Raw genomic sequence first — 17,637 nt, 5'->3', positions numbered from 1 at the left:
TATGAATGAAAAATTAAGCATTAAGATTCAAAGAATTCCCAGGTGGGGACTAGAATTATCAGGGGGTAGGATCAGGGGGATCACTCTGTAAAGCATATCATTGTCTAACCATTACACTTTATACCTGAAACTAGTACAATATTGAATGTCAACTGTAATTGCGGGGGAAAAAAAGATTCAAAGAATTCACCTCCATGATCCTGGAAAATTATGCTTTAGGCAATATTAATTTACATTTAAAGATTCTGTTTTAAAAGCAGCTTTTGTTTTTATTTTTACGTTCCCATTTCTCTTAAAACTTCACTTGGAGCCTGGCTAGAGTGGCTTAGTGGCTGAGCATCAACTTATGAACCAGGAGGTCACAGCTGGATTCCTGGTCAGGGCACATTCCCAGACTGGGGGCTCCATCACCAGTGGGGCGGGGGGGCGTGCTGGAGGCAGCCGATCAATGACTCTCTCATCATTGATGTTTCCATCTCTCCCTCTCCCTTACTCTCTCTCTGAAATCAATAAAAACCATTAAAAAAAAAAAAATCTTCCTAGAGGACTGCAGGTTGGTTTAAAAAAAAAAAAACACCAAAAAACTTCACTTGCCGCCCTGGCCAGTGTGTCTCAGTTGGTCCCCAGCTTGATTCCCAGTCAGGGCACATACCCAAGTTGCGGGCTCGATTTCCACTAGGCGCGTGCAGGAGGCAGCCGGATTAATGTTTCTTTCTCTTTCTCTCTTTCCCCTCCCTCCCTTTCTCTCTCTCTCCCTTTTTCTCTTTCTCTTCTCCTCCTTCTTCCCTCTAAAATCAATAAAAACATATTAAAAAACACACAACTTCACTTGCAGAATTTTAATAGAAGGAAAATAAAAGGTAATGCTTTCTAAAAGAAATTATGTTGTTTTGTGGCTCCAACAACATTCACAGGTCAAATCTGTTCAAGGATTTTTTTAAAAAAAATATATCTTTATTGATTTCAGAGAGAGGAAAGGGGAGAGGGAGAGGGGGAGGGGGGAGAGAGAGGGGGAGAGAGAGAGAGAGAAACATCAATGATGAGTCATTGATCAGCTGCCTCCTGCATGCCCCCAGCTGGGCATCGTGCTGTGACCAGTAATCGAACCCCGATCACCTGGATCCTAGGTCGATGCTCAACCACTGAGCCACGCCTGGCTGGGCATGTTCAAGGATTTCTTAAACAAAAATATTCAGAAACTAGTATCAGCTTTCAGTTAAGAAAAAAATCAGCCACCGTATATAAAATACATTATTAATAAAACAAGCATTTCATTCTAAATATTATTTATCACATATTATTATAAATTATTTAAAAGATATAAAAATCTGGTTCAAGAAAGGCAGGTATAGCCCTGGCCCACGTGGCTCAGTTGGTTGAATATCGTGCCACGCACCAAAGGGTCACCAGTTCGATTCCCAGTCAGGGTGCATGCCAGGGGGTTGCGGGTTCGATCCCCAGTGGGTATATGTGCAGGAGGCAGCCAACCAATGTTTCTCTTTCACATCGATGCTTTTCTCTCTCCCCTTCCTCCTGCCTTCTTCTCTCTCTAAAATCAATAAACGTATTTTTAAAAAAATAAGGCAGGCATATATTCCAAATTCAAACCCATGTAAGAGATTTGCAATCCTTTACAGACATTTTAATATCTTTAATTTAAACAATATATAAATCAAAATACCTTTACATGAGACTTCTATACCAGAGGTATTGAATCAGTGACTTGCAACAGCATAAATTAAAAGGGAAAAAAAATAAGTTGCAAAGAGAAAGTAAGCAGAACAACTTTCTGGCTGCCTTTCAGAATAACGGCTCATGTATTTCTCTAAAGAATAAAATCTACAGCTTTTCACATTAGTTCTCACTAACATAAGCTAACTATGTAAGTGTTTAATCAGAAAAACTATTGAGATTTCTAATTTGGTTGCATGTTAATTTGTCCTTATTTCAGACACCTGTGGCTGTGCACAACAGAGTAATAAACACTGTCTTATTAGAAGTCTTGGATAGGGAAGTAAAGAAACTGTCAACTCATTCCACTAAAGTAAACATGTTATGACAATGTTTCCAGGAGCTTTCCTTTTTTGAATGCTAAATTTAAGCCTGGGGATAGAGAGCAACTACAAACACAACAATGAAAGATTCCCTAGAAGTTAGGTTTTTATTACATTATCTAATTATTCTTCTATACCCAATTAAAATTGTATCCTTTAACCCCATTTGATTTTGCTTTCAAACAAGGATAAGCAACATGTAAATTAATTGTAAAACAACAATTGCTAGTCCTGAAATGGAGTTTTCTGAACTATATATTATTAAGAAATATTTAAACAAATTATGTGTTCTAAAAATGAAATAAAAGCATTTACAAATCAAAATACACAATAAAAAAACAAAAAAAACAAAAAACTAATTTAAAAATAGGCAAAGGATAGGAATCGAAACTTCCAAAGAAGATATACAAATAGCCAAAAAACTGAGGAAAAGATGTTCAACATCGTGAGTCATAGGGAAATACAAACCAAAACTACAACGGATACTACCACTTCACACCCTACAGGATGGCTATAATCAAAAAGACAGTAACAAGTGTTGACAGGATGTGGAGAAATCCACATCCCTCATATTCTGTTGGTGGGAATGTAAAATGATGTAGCCATTGTGGGGCAATTTAGGGGCTTTTCAAAACATTAAGCATAGCATTACTATATGACCAAGCAATTCCTCTCCTGGGTAAAAGTCCAAGAGATATAAATATAAAAACATATTTTATTGTACACAAATTGTACACACATATTCATAGCAGCATGATTTACAATATCCAAAAAGTGGAAACAACCCAAATGTCCATCAACTGATGAATGGGTAAATAAAATGTGGGATGTGCATACAATGAAATATTACTTTGCAATAAAAAGGAATGAAGTATTGATATATGCTACAGCACGAATCTTGAAAACATTATGTTAAGTGAAAAAGCCAGACACAAAAGACAACATACTGTACCATTCTATTTATACAAAATTTCCAGAATAGAAAACCTATGGAGACCAAAAATAGATTGCAGTTTGGGAATTTAGGTGAAAAAGGGGACTGACTGCTAATATTGATTGTAGTGACGGTTGCACAACTGTTAACATAGTAAAAACCATTGAACTGAATTGTGCATTTGAATTATATGTGAATTATATATTTTTGCTTTAAAATTTTTAAAGCAAAAAATAACCAAGACATAAAACTTCTAAAAGGAATATGTATTTCTTTTATACTTGGGGAAAATATATGTACTTCTTAAATCACAATCATCCACTGGAACATATTATAATCAAATCTGCGGAGCATGCAACATAGATAAGACTCAAAAAGTGTTGGAAGCCCTAGCCTGTTTGGGTCAGTGGTTAGAGCATCGGCCCATGGGCTGAGGAGTCCGGGGTTCGATTCCTGCAGATACCTCGGCTGCAGGTTCAGTCCCCCACTGCGGTAGGGGTGAGTACTGGAGGCAACCAGTCGACACATAGGATGTTTCTTCTCTCTCACCCTTCCAGTCTCTCTGGAAAGCAATGGAAAAAAAACCCTCAGGTGGAGATTAAGAAGAAAAAGAAAAAGAGAAGTCAGAAGGGAGGGCCTCTTTAATATCCTAAACTTTAAGTTACTGAAGAGAGTGCTTACATGCTTTTATTTATGAGGCATACAAGTTAAGATAGATGGGATCACAAATAGTCCTTCCTCAGAAGAGAAGTTATGTGTAAATAAAGTGTGGGAAAGATGACACTAGTGCTTATTAAGGAATTTTAAATGGATGTGATCCCAACAAACTACAGTATCAGAGTCTAAAGGCTATCAATAGCTGCTTTCTTTACTTGTTTACCCTCTCTAAAATTTACTTCTAACCTGAGAAAACTCTATTAATTCATTTTAATTTGTGATAAAGAGCTGTGGTGGAGCCTAAGCTGAAAGAATAGTTTTAAGTGTTATGATGTTTTAACTAAGTAAGGACAATAAACCCCTCACAGTTACAGAGCTGGAAGAGTCTTGCACTTTAATATTAGTTTGCATCTTCTTTAGGAATTTTCTTTTTGCTCTTCAGACCAAACTTTTTTTTCATCTTGTTTAGAAAAATATTTAAAAGTAAACAGAGCAAAAGTAAAATGTAGTTCAGACTGTGATCTTCACAAACTCAAATTAAGAACAATTTAATAAATTTTTACTGCATTTCCCTTCGTTTCTGCTGCTGCATCTTCTTGGGAATTCCACTAAACAAGAACTAGATCATTGGTCTCTGGCACCAGTTTTATAACTGGTTTCTTCAGGCACCTCAACAAGTTGAAGCTCTAACCTACTTGGTAGTCTGCACCTTTACGACTGGGAAAACAGCCAGTATCACTGGGCCAACAGACACAAAATTTGATGGGAATAAAAGAAAATATTACTTTGACTAAATAACAGATTAGTTATCAATATGGGTAATAAGATGAAATGAAGATGGAAAATCACGATTACCATTTTACTATTTACTTGTAATACTGCTTTTTCTTTTTCAAATCTCTCTGATCCACGAAAGGCCAATGGGGGCTGAAAATCCTTAGGTGGTTGTAATTTTAAGGAGAAAGTAAATGAAAACTGACCTAGACTAAAAAAGTCGGTTAAAAAAAAAGCAAAAAAAAAAGTAAAGACTTATCATTCAACAATGTATTTCTTTAAACTCTTTACCTCTACTCCTGTCATTTATTCCATCCACTCTGACTTGAGTGCCCTCCTCAATTCACCCAAAATAACTCAATGACCAACAGCCCCACAGCGCTGGGCTAAAACTTTGTTCCTAACATTCACTGTTGACTTGCCATCAAAGGTCACTCCCTTCCTAGTAGCTTTCCAAATGGAGGGCCTTAGAGGTGGGGCCTGAGTTGTTTTGGTCCATTCATAATCATTCTGGACAATCTGTTCTAAAGGGTGTTCCCAGTCCTTGAAGAAAGAAGACAAGGAGCTTATTAAAGTAATCACCTTCCAACTCTGCTACCTACACGAGCATATTCATATTACAGTTTCAGTACAGTACTTGGGTCTGAATGGTTTCAACCCGGGACATAACTGTTCCCACTACGCTGTGGCCAAACCCCACATTATTAATTTCTGTTTGTTGAAAGCTGCTCCCTCAAAGTTATATAACGTTTGTTCTCCACCCAACTACCCCCAACTCCTAGACAAAAAATTTTTTTAATCTCGCAGCCTCCGCCACTACTTTCTCACACTCAGTATAACGAAACCCTCCTTTCCGCACGTTCATCAACGCTGTTGACAGACCGAACCGGCGTCCAACGCGCTGGAGGGGCAGAGACGGAGCAGCGCCGCGGGCGTCCTCTGGCGCCCAGGGCAGTCCCAGGAACAAAGTAGGGACTCGGGTAAGGACGCATTTTGCGGTGGAGGAGCCCAGGCTCCGCTTATCTCAGGGAAAGGAATCGGGAAGAAAAAGGAGGGCGATTTTACCCAAAACACCAGGAAGAGTCTTTCCCTCCCCTCTTGCAAGACCTGGCCTAAAGGGCAAAGGCCCTTATGTTGGGGACCTGATGGGAGCGCGGGGGAAAGGAGGGCCAGGAAGAGTTGCAGGTTCTCCCGGACAGAAGAGCAGCTCTGGGGGCTGTTTGAGAAGAAAGAGGGAAGGAAAGAGGCCGGATCGGTGGCCTCCCCCAGCCGCTCCCTCCTAGGGGAGGCCGGAGGGCCCGACGCGGTGGTTACCCCGTCAGAGCCGGGCCGCTCCAGGATGCCCTGGAGTCAGGTCCTCCCCCGGGGCTCGGCCTGCGAGGGCCAGACGTCCCCGCCCGGGTGCCGGCACTCACCCCCGCGGTCTCCTCAGCCGAACATTCCAGCAAACTCTGGTCCATGGCCGGCACCTCCGGCTCCGGCTCCGACGCCATCTTCCCTCGTCTTCCTCCCCAGCGCTGACGCCGCTACCGCCGCCCCAAGGGCCGCGGCCTCGCCACAGCCCAGGCGGCCGAGCCCGCCACCTCTGCCCCGGGCAGTGGGTCCGGAGCCGTCCGGGCGGCGGCCGGGGGTACAACACGGAGAGGAGCGCGAGGTGAGCAGGTCAGGAGGGACGGCGACCTCCTGCGCTCCCCGCCGGGCTCGACGCCCAAGAGTCAAGTCACCGCCTCGACCCTGCTCCCGGGAAGGGCACGGACTACCCCGGGCCTGGCACCCTCGCTCGCTTCTACCGTGTCCCGCACGGGGAAAGGGGCAATAACACCCAAGAGAGGAAGCAAGGCTTTCTGGGAACTGTAGTAGGCCTCGGCCGGGCCGGGAAGGATTGTTACCTTATAGGGCGCGCTCACGGTCCTTGTGGGAGTTGTAGTCCGCCCGCTAACGAGAGGCTGGGCAAATGGCAGGTAAGTGGGCGGGGCTTTCCTGCGCCAGTAGAATCGCGGAAAGAAGCGCCCACCTGGACAGAGGCGGAAGAGCGAGATATTGTGGGAACTGTAGTTTTTTAACCCCAATCCCATTTGTTCTTCTTCTTCTTTTTTTTTTTTTTTTGTATCTGCAGATTCTAGAACAGTGCCTGGCTCGTGGTAGACACTCAAGTACTTTTCAAAGCCTCGCACGTGGTGGGCGCTCAAAGACTTGTCGAATGAATGAATTGCATTCTATTCCTACAGTTCTGTAGCCCTGTCACTTATCGTTCCTTCCTGTAGACGAGTAGCTGAAGTGAACATTACCCATGTTTAAACGCTATTAAAGAAAACATTTCCAAACGACTTAGTTCGGATCACTTATCAAAATGTATTACAAGCCTTGGTGCAAAGGAAAAGGAGTCGAGTAAATTCAAAGATTTACTCTTGATGGGGACGTTTTACAGGAAGAGATAATCGTTAGGTTAGATATGAAATAAAATTGTGTCTGGTTACAGATAATTAGGCACTTGACTGACAGTTGGAGTGAATGGGTTTTGTAGAACAAGTCTTTGATTCCCTTAGACTTATCAGCTAATTGCTTACACATTTTACCAGGCATGTTAATTTATTCTCAGGAGGAGACTGTGAATTACATTAGGAGAAAAAAAAAAAGTTGGGACGTTTTTGTTATTGTCGTTAACAGTACTATAATATTAACCAAGTTTTTTTTTTTTAAGGAAATAAAAATTACCCAGAACCTCATAGTCCAAATAAACCTTGTTATCACTTTTAAAAATAAGTAATATATGTATACGATTAGAAATTCAAATTCAATAGGAATAATTTTAAAGGAAAAATAAAAACTACTCCTTTTACCCCAAGTTCCTCTCCCCAAAGAAAATCATTTTTAATACTTTCTTATGATTCTATCCAGAAAAATGTATGCATACATCTGCATAGATATTTAAAATGAGATATCTTCAAATGTTCTTCTGTGTATTGCTTTCTTCTTTGCCTGACTTCCTTGTGCTGATGTGCTCCCTAGTCGTAGTGAACTTGGAGGAATACTAGGATTGTTACAACCCAGAAGCAAAGATAGTACCTCTCTAAGGGTCCTAACAGAATTAAAGACAGTAAAATACATAGATTGTAAAGAAATGTTATGCTCTTAACATTATTATTTTCTTCCTTTTCTTACTTTTGGATTGCTTTTAATGTTATTTTTCTAAATTCTCAAGTTGGATGTTTGCTATTAATCTTTCTCTTTCTTTCAACATGTACATCTAAGGCAGTGGTCCTCAAACTTGAATCGCTGGAAGATCTTGATGAGATACAGATTTCTGGACCCCACCTCAGAATTTCTTTTTCAGGTTTTGGGTGGAGACTGAAAATTTGCATTTTTATCAAGTTCCCGGGCCATTTTCTTGGCCTGGGACCAACTTTGAGAATCATAGATTTATTAAAGCAGTGCACTTCCATTGTATACTGCTTTAACCACATTCTACAAATTTTGGTATATAGTGTTTTTATTATCATTCATTTCTAAATATTTTCTAATTTTATTATGATTTCTTCTTTGGCCCATGTGGTATGTTTTAAAATTTTCAAATATTTATGGCATTGTTATCTTTTGTTACTGATTTCTCACTGTATCGTATGTTGGGCAGGGAACACGGTCTTTATAATATAGATTCTTTGGTTTTTGATGACATTTGCTTTGTAATACGGTCAAGTAACTCTTCAAAGCCATTATTTCTTCAAATACTGCCTTTCTCACATTCTCTCTATTTCCTTCTTCTGTAACTTCTGTTTGACTTCCTTTTTATTCTCTATGACTTTTAATCCTTTTCATTTTTCCATAGTTTTAACTGTGATACATTCTGGGTATATCTTCTAGCATGCAATTTTCTTTTCAGCTGTGTCTAATCTGATATTGAACTTACCTACTGACTTTTTATTTTCAATGACTTCATTTCTCATTTCTAGAAATTATATCCAGTTCATTTTCAAACATTCCTGTTCCTTTTCATAATGTCTTATTATTTACTTATGGTGCTAAATCTTTGTTTTACATCTTTAATGGTTTTAAATATGCTTATTCAGTAGTGTTCATTAGATTGTTGTACTTTTAGAGATCGTCTTGGGAATTTTTCTTTTAATCCTCACCTGGGTATATTTTTTCCATTGCTTTTCAGAGAGAGTGGAAGGAAGAGGGAGAGAGAGAGAAACATTGATGTGAGAGGCCAAGCCTGCAACCGAGCTACTTGCCCTTGACCAGAATCGAACCCAGGACTCTTCAGTCCATGGCCCCACACTCTAACCACTGAACCAAACTGGCGAGGGCTCATCTTGGGAATGTAATCATACTTCGTGTGTGCAAATCCTCATTTAAATGATTGTTTCCTTTTTGCTTGTAATTATGAATTTTGAGATCATCTTGACTTAGAATTAGCTGTGGGAATATTGAGAGGCCTGTGTTAGGAGCATGTACCTTCAAAGTAGTCTTCCACATGCTTCTGCAAGGCCAGGCATTCTAGGAACATCATACACTCAGGACCAGGCCCTCTAGGAGTATCGTATACGCAGGACCAATTTTTATGTCAGCTTCTTGGCTTGAGGCTTTCCTACTCACATTAATTCAATTGTGTGGCATTATCTCTGCTCATAAATTCTTAAGGGAGAGTTCTTTTTCCTACTCAGAGTGAAGGTTAAAAGCTTCCTTGTCATTTCTCTCTGCTCCAGTGAGTCTATTTTTTCACTGATGTTACATTGCTTTGAAAGCCCTGGATTTAGGTGGGGATCTCACTGTCAATTTGTGTTTCTTGGACCTAAGGTCTTGACCTGTGTTCCCATGTGGGCATTAAAAGCAGAGCTCCAACTTCCAGTTAAACACGACGTATTGAATACCTCGTGACAGTAAAGGTGGAAAAAGAAAGACTAGGAGTGGGAATGACAGCACCAAAATTTTGGAAAAGATGGAAAGCAAGTGGGTGAATACTGAGTCCACGCCGGCGCAGGGCAGCCCAACATCCAGCTGATCCGTGTGCCCAGCTCCGCAAGACTTAGAAACTTGAAGCGCTGAGTTACTCTGAAAGTGGGTGAAATGACGATTAAAAACAAGACTATTTGAAAGTCTGTATGGCAAGAAGCTAGATTACCCCATCTCCATCCTGGAAGAGCCTGGAGGTTTGTCCTCGGGGCAGGCTGTCCCTGGAGGCAGCAAGTACCGCTAAGGCAGGGACATTGTGCCGACTGCTAGGGCGTGAATTCAGGGCGTGCACACTGACGGGGCTCACCCCGGTGCGGCTCCCCTCGCTCTCAGAAGGCCAGTGGCTGCTTATAACCCCCCAGGCAGGAGCTTGAAAGAGTGTTGTCCAGGGACACTGGCCAACCCGAAAGGAGGAAAACCCGCCGCGGCGTGGAGCCTTATGTTAGACTGCTCGGGCTGCTATAGCAGTGGCACAGACTGAGTGGCTTAAACGACAGAAACTTATTTTCTCATAGTTCTGGAATTTGGAAGCTCAAGATGAAGGTGCCAGCAGGGTTGGTTTGTGGTGAAGCCTCTCTTCCTGGCTTGCAGATGGCCACCTTCTCTCTGTGACCTCACAGGGCCTTTTGTGTGTGTGTGTGTGTGTGTGTGTGTGTGTGTGTGTGTGTGTGTGTGTGTGTGTGGAGAGAGAGAGGGTGTGTGTGTGTTCTCTGATGTCTCTTCCTCTTCTTATAGGGACACCAGTCCTATTGGACTAGGGCCCCACTCTTATGACCTCGTTTAACCTTAATTACCTCCTTAAGGACCCTGTCTCCAAATATAGTCACGCTGGGGGTTAAGGCTTTGGCCTGTGAATTTGGGGGAGAGGGACACAATTTAGTCCATAACAGACCCCAACGAAATGCTACAGTCAGATCATCTCACCCATGTACAAAGAACTCCCAGTCATCTTTTTAGTGACCCATTTTTAACTATGAGCAGGGGAGCAGTTGTGCACAGATATTTGAGCAAAGTCTATAAAAGAGAGGTTAAAAAATATGAGAAAGAAGGAAACAGAAACAAGTCAGAGTTGAAAAGAACTTTTAAAAATGTCACTGGAGCACTGGCCGGTTGTTGCTCAATGGTTAGAGCGTCAGCCCGCACAGGGAAGGGCCTCAGGTCCGATTTCTGGTTAAGGGCAGGTCCGATCCCCGGCCCCTGTTGGGACGAGTGTGGGAGGCAACTAATCGATGTGCCTCTCTCACATTGATGTCAGTCTCTTTCTCTCTCTCTCTCCCTCCTCCCTCCCTTCCACTCTCTCTAAAATCAATGGAAAAAATATCCTTAGGTGAAGGTTAACAACAACAACAAAAATGCCACTGGAATTCTTGGGACTAAGAGAAGAGTTTTACATCCATGAAAGAGGAACAGGAGGCTGGGGAAAAGAAACATCCAGGAACAACAAAAAATGCTCTTTGATATTAAAAATGCAAAAACTCTGAATAATAGAAGTTCTAAAAGAGAGAACATTAACAACAACAAAATGGATGAGCACAAATTATGAAGAAAAAATTTCAAGAAAATTTCCAAGAACTGAAAGACATGAGCCTAGACTGAGGTAGCCCATCTAGTACCTAGAACAGTTGTCTTAAATAGTGACATCATGGCAATCATAGAGAAACTTCAGAACATCAGGAACAAAGAGAGAATCCTACAAACTTCCAGAAAGAAAAAAAGGGCTTCAGAATCAGAATGGCACTGGCTGTGCCAACCTTTAAAATACGCAGTTTAGATCATATTTATCATATTTTCTTCTAAAATTTTTAGGTATTGGTGTTGGGAGTGGTGGTGAGTTAGGTAATAAAGTTTGTCATATTTCCAAACTAGTTAAATTGTGAATTCAGTAAAGGGAGGGACCCTGTTTTTATTAACGTATTCACGTTCTTAGAACAGTCTCTGAAGCATATTAGGTGCTCAATAAATATTTATTAAGTGGATGAATAAAACAGAAGTTCATATTACTTTTAACCTAACAATGCTTTATTATTTTTCATGGCTGCATAGAATTCCATGCTATAATGTATTTAACCTTATCGATGAACTCATTGGCTGTTTCCAGTGTTTTGCATGATTAAAATAATGCTGACTGAAATTCCCAATTCATATAGATGGGCGAACTCTTTTTAAGTATAGCCTGAGGATAAATTCCCACAAGGGCGTTTACTAGGTCTGAAGGGATCATGTGACTGGTGAAAGGGCCAAAGGAGCAACGTGAGGCTTGGGGTGGACGGGAGTGTAAGAAACCCATGGGGTGGCCGCCTCACATTCCCAAGCACCCAGGGCATTCTCCCTGTGCAGGGCTTTTCACTGTGGCTTCTCGCCAGACCCAGAGAAGATCATAAATCTTCACCTGATTTCATATTTCTCCCCCTACAAAAGTAACCAATCTATGCTGTTAGGCAAAATGGTTTCTAGTGCTTGTCTTGACCATGACACCACCTTAGGAAGCAAGTGCTCTCAGTGATGACCAGTTCACCCCAGGAGGGGTGGGCCCAGATCAACTGAAAGGAATGTTTTAACACAGAAGTAGGCCCATTAAGTTGTTTACTGCTTTGGAACATATAGCTCTTATAAAAGCCCTTGCCATTTGGCTACAAGCCACCTGTGTTCCTGGAGGCTATATAGCCTATATCGAGCCACCATTCCCGTTTGGGTGCAGACATCCATAGTCTTGCTTCTGTCCATAAGTTCCCTTAATAAGCTCTTTTTAAAATCCTGAAGTTATCAGCCCCTTTCTTGGGTCTCATGGCCCTGTCTACCTTTGGAGGTCGGTTCCGGTACACCTAGGAAAATTTTCCCAACATATGTGCCATTCCCTCCAAAGCTAACCCAGTGCCATATTTATCCATTCAATGACCAGTTAAGTAATTAATTTAACAAATATTTCATTGAGTTCCAAGTGCCAGCTGAGTTTTTACTAACAGAGATATAAATCAGTGAATACAACAGGCAAATGAATATATTATTATTTTTAGACATTGACGCATGTTAACAGGAAATATAGAAGATTTATGGAGGGTGAAGTGGGAGTAAGAGCTTTAGGTTGGTCGGGGAGGCATATCTGAGGACGGGAGAATTGTACGGAGCCCTGAGTGAAAAGAAACAGCTAATCACATGAAGGTCTGGGACAAGAGCATTCTAGACAAAGGAAACAGCAAGTGCAAAGGCCCTGGGGATGAAACAGACTTGCACTGAATCAAAAGCAAGAAGAAAGCTATAACTTTATGGCAAAAAGTTTTCAAATAAGTTAATATATGCTATGCTCACTAGTAATAGTAACAGGTATATTATTTCTATTCTTTATTAAAACCCTTTCAGATCTCTGTTATTTTCAGTTAAAACACGAGGAAACTGAGACTCATAACGGTAAGCTCACTTGCCCCAAGTCACTGTGGCAGATTGATTGCAGTTTTACGGCCCTAATTAATGGCCGCCCAGCACCCACTCCCTGCAGGGTGACTCTGCCCGTCTTTGAGTGGAGTCTGTTTTCTCTCTGTCCTTTGAACCTGAGCTGGCCTTGGGACTTGCTTTAGAGAGCAGAGTGCAGGTGGAAGCGACAGTGCACCGCCTCTATCCCGAGATGTGCTCTCGCACTCTCCCACCCTCCCCCTTGAACCTTTGCTTTTCCCATGAGAACAAGTTAGGGCCAGGCTGCTGGACGATGACAAACCACGCGGACAACAGAGGTCCCCAGGTTAACAGACAGCTTCCAACTCTGGAGGCAGAGCCTCTGGGCTGCCCTGCGGGGAGCTGCGGGCACCTGAGGGAATGCAGGGACACCAGAAGAACTGGCCTAAACTGCTGGCCTGCAGAATTGTGGCCTAAATGTCGTTTGAAGCCACTGAGTCTAGAAGTGGTTTTATATGCATAAATAGCTAATCAATTCAGTCACATAGATTAGAGGCAGAGCTGGCATTTGAACTAAGGTTTCTCTAAGTCCAAGGCTCGTATTTCTTCCATGTTGCTCCCCCTATATATCCATTTCTAGGGAAATTAACTTATTATTTTTTTCATAATTAAAATAACCAAGCTCATGTATAGTAGGCCAAAACCCAGGCTCCCTTTTCCTTGAGAAATTCCCCCCAAATTAATTGGCTCTGGGTGCCTGGGTGTGATAGGTAACCACCCAAGTGGACCTTTTCCATGGTCTTGTCCACTCTGAGCCTCACTTTGCTCCTTTGGCCCTTCACCATTCCTATTATTCCTTCTGATTTAATAAACTCCCTTGTAAGAATTTATCCTTTAGCTACCCTTTTGAAAAGTTTGTTAATCTATATGAATGAGGAATTTCATTCAGTATTATTTTAGTCATACAAAACACTGGAAAGAGACAATGAGTTCATCAATAAGTTTAAATACATTATGATTCATTTATATCATGGACTACTATGCAGCCATGGAAAATAATGAAGCATTATTAGGTTAAAAATCAATGTGGATTTCTGGCACCTGATATGCTCTGGACACTTACAGGAAAATGAATAAATGCATGAACAGGGTCTCTACCTTTATTGAACTCATATTTTAGTTCTTCTGGGAACAAGACAAACTGTATTAACTAAGCCACCACCACTCCCAACACAAATACTTAGAAATATTGGATAAAAATATAACAAATATGATCTTAAATGCATATTTTAAAGATTGACACATCCAGTGCCATTCTGATCTGTCTTTGTGTTTTCTCCTTCTGGAGGTTTGTAGGATTCTCTCTTTGTTCCTGATGTTCTAAAATTTTCTGATGACTTGCCATGATAATTTTGACAAAAATTAGAAATTAAAAAACACTCATATCCTATAATCTAGGGGTTTCAGCTCTAAAATTTTATCAATCCCAAAGGTATACTCACATAAGCACAACTTTCAAGAGTTACATTGTTCTACAAATTTGTTTTTAAAAAAAGAGAGAAAAGAAAAAGAAGCCCTGGCTGGTGTGGCTCAGTTGGTTGAGTGTCGTCCCATGTGCCCGAAGGTGGCAGGTTCGATTCTTGTCAGGGCTCATTCAGGAGGCAACTGATTGATGTTTCTCTCTCTCTCTCCCCTTCTCTCTCTAAAATAAATTTTTAAAAACTTTAAAAAAAAATAAAAGAAAAAGGAAAAAAACCAAAGCAGTCCCCAGTCCCCTCCCCCTTCTCAGAGGCAATCGCTTTGAATTACTTTAGCAGCTTCCATAGCCTCCAAATAGCTTTCTGTATTGCTCCTTGATTTTTCTCTCATTTTGGGCATAACTTATGCACTTTCTGTTATAGAAGTTAAGGACTTCACTCTCTTCCAGCCTCTGCCCCACCGTATACCACCCACCCCATTCCTCCTTCCTCCTAATATGGTTCTATTGCCATGCAGTTAGGTAAGTTTCCAGAGTTTACTTTATCACGCTGATAAAAGTTATTTATATCTGAGTCATAGAGTAAATTATGATGACTTATCTCTTCCTGAACAACTTTTGTTTTCCATGGAGTTAATAATTATCTTACTTTTCATTTTTATAGTTTCCTCTGAACACACCAGCATATTCAAGCCCCGACTGATTACCCACCAATTGCTAAATCTCTCTCATTGTGCTGAGACGCATCCAGTTGCCTATAAATCTTATCTTGTAGAAACCTCTCCTGGAGTTTTCTGACCTGCTCCAAATGGGCTGGTTTCCTGTTACCAGCAGTGGGTTTCCCGTGAAGCCAATGCAACTTACCCCTCAGGAGCCCTCATTTGCTTTAGCAATGTAGCCACATGATCGGGACTTTTGTAAAATTGGCAAAGTAAGATATTTTAATTGCGATTGGTTCGATTTGCTATCTCTTTCCTATCCAGCTTTCCATCTGTCACATTTCTTTCACATTGAAGTTTTGGGATCCAAGCAAGGGAAGTAAGTTGGAGATCCACTCAGTTTAAGTTCAGTTGGACTTCTTTATGTAGTTTGCATCACATCTGCATTAAGTTAGATCAGTGCCAGCCGAGCCCGTAGGAATTGCTTCAGGAATATCCTTCCCTCCTGTGCTAGCTCATCCCGGGTTGTAGCCCAAAGGTGCAGGGTCAAAGGTTATAACGATGACCTGTGTCCCTGGCAGCAGGAGGAGATGAGTAGAGGCAGAGAAACAAGGTCTGAAGTACAGCCAGAAGCTAGCCTGTGAAATTTTCTTGTCCCTTCATCAGATGTCAGAAATTGTAAGTAATGGATTCAGTCCTCAGCAATTCAGTTCTTTCCCAGCAGAAATATAATGCAACACGTATAATTATAAATGCGCTGTACAGTTTTTCTTTTTAAAATTCTATTAACATAAACAGAGCTATCAGAATTCTGCTTAAACCTGTAGCAATATTACAGACAGTCCTATGTATGTGTGAAGTTGTTTATTTTATACATCCCTACTCTCAAAAATAAAAACAAATTTTGGTTAAACATTTTCAAAATGGACCGAATAATCTCCCTGTTCTCTCTGCAGAAAAATATTACAAAATTATTGCCATGCGAAGAAACGAGAAAAGAAGCATACAGCCTTCACTTAATATTTTTACATTTCATCTTGTAATTTTTTCTCAAACTTTAAAAGTCAAAATTGTAGAAAATATTGATCTCCTATTAATGCTATGCGAGTTGAAGTAGTTGGCAGGAAATGTACTGACATCTGCAACTTGCTCCATCTCTACTGCATAAAAAAAAAAGATGAACTGATGGATGGCTAGAGGGAGGGATAGATGGATACGTATGTGGCAAAGTAAGGAGAGTAAAATGTTAAGCATAGAATTTAGATGGTAGATATACGGTGTTTCTTAAAAAGTTCTTGCAACTCTTCTATAGGTTTAAACATTTTCATAGTAAACTGTTGGGAGGTAAGTTATGCAGCTGAGAACTATAGAAGACAAAAGTATCAGAGGACGGGTCAGGCAGTTAACTCAGACGTAGTCCAGTGTTCCGGACCTTGAGACGTTCCTGATAGTCATCAGCTTTCCAACATTGTAATTTCTTATCATTTCTTTTCATAGTCTACGTAAATATTCTTTTGCACACCTAATTTTGTATTTGTAATTTTGTGTCTTCTTTTTTTTTTTTTTTTTTTTAAATATATCTTTATTGATTTCAGAGAGAGGAAAGGAGAGGGAGAGAGAGAAACATCAATGATGAGAGAGTCATTGATCGAGCCCACAACCTGGGCATGTGCCCTGACCGGGAATTGAACCCTGATCGCCTGGATCCTAGGTCAACGCTCAACAGCTGAGCCACGCCTGGCCGGGCTGTGTCTTATTTTCTTAAAGAGGACCCCCAAATTGTATAAGCCTAAGACTCCACAGAGCCTGGATTCACCCCCGCCTGGGACACAGCAGACATCCTGAGGCCTCTTTCCACTTTCTCTTTGGAGTCTCCATTGTCTTGAAGAGCCCCTTCATCCCTCTGCGGCAAAGTTCATGTTTACTGGAGTCTATACCTTCTTTTTTTTAACCCTCATATGAGGATATATATATATATATTTAACCCTCACCCAAGGATATTTTTCCCATTGCTCTTCAGAGAGTGGAAGTGGAGAGAGAGAGAGAAACACCAACGGGTTGCCTTCTGCACGCACCCCGACCAGGGCCAGAGATCGAGCCTGCAACCCAGGTATGTGCCCTTGGCCAGACTTGAACTCGGGACCGCTCAGTCCACGGGCCCGTGCTCTAACCACTGAGAAAAACTGGCTGGGGCCCAAGGAATTTTTTTTTTTTAAATTGATTTTAGAGAGAGAGGAAAAGAAAGAGAAATATCAATGTGAGAGACATTCATTGGTTGCCTCCTGTATGCACCCCGACCAGGGCTTGAACCCACAACCTTTTGGTGTACAGCACGATGCTCCAGCCAACTGAGCCACTTGGCCGGGGCCCTATGTCTTCTTATCTTCTGTATTCTTGTATTCACCCTTATTATTGTGAAGTATACGTTCCAGTAGCTTCCTAAGAAAGGTTGCATGAAAAATTCATTTTTGAAACCTTGCAATTATGAAATTATTTTTATTTTATTCTTCCACTTGATTGATAGGTTGCCTTAATATACAATTCTAGGTTGGAAGTAATTTTCCTCTAGAACTGTTTTTTAAAGACTTTTGGTTGATTTTTAAAGAGAGAGAGGAAGGGAGAGAGAGAAATATCAATGTGAGCATTGGCTGCCTCCTGCATGCCCCCTACCAGTCAAGCCCGAAACCTGAGCATGTGCCCTGACCGGGAATCCAACTGGCAACCTTTTGGCGCACAGATGAT

The 17,637-nt window shown here is 41.2% G+C and overlaps 1 protein-coding gene and 1 long non-coding RNA gene across 5 annotated transcripts in view; one reads left to right on the top strand and one right to left on the bottom strand.

Annotated features, from left to right (window-relative positions):
* UBR2 (ubiquitin protein ligase E3 component n-recognin 2) overlaps positions 1-5,941 on the bottom strand; it is a 91,914-nt gene extending 85,973 nt beyond the window's left edge. For 3 of the 4 annotated variants that reach the window (XM_016212726.2, XM_016212727.2, XM_016212729.2), the window contains exon 1: positions 5,835-5,939. In XM_016212726.2, the coding sequence (XP_016068212.2) occupies positions 5,835-5,912 (78 nt within the window). In that variant the 5' untranslated portion in view covers positions 5,913-5,939. Of the gene's footprint in view, positions 1-5,834 lie in introns of all 4 variants that reach the window. The other variant, XM_016212734.2, reaches the window with a different exon arrangement.
* On the top strand, positions 5,368-6,746 carry LOC107536878 (uncharacterized). The gene is made up of 2 exons (XR_001603178.2): positions 5,368-5,399; positions 6,536-6,746. It is a non-coding gene; the product is annotated as an uncharacterized LOC107536878 (long non-coding RNA).
* The last annotated feature ends 10,891 nt before the right edge of the window (positions 6,747-17,637 follow it).

The sequence above is a fragment of the Miniopterus natalensis genome, chromosome 5, assembly GCF_054644295.1.
Source record: "Miniopterus natalensis isolate mMinNat1 chromosome 5, mMinNat1.hap1, whole genome shotgun sequence".
NCBI classification, from domain to species: domain Eukaryota; kingdom Metazoa; phylum Chordata; class Mammalia; order Chiroptera; family Miniopteridae; genus Miniopterus; species Miniopterus natalensis.
The sequence above is the reverse complement of the archived record's forward strand: the minus strand, read 5'-3'. Positions and strand labels throughout refer to the sequence as shown.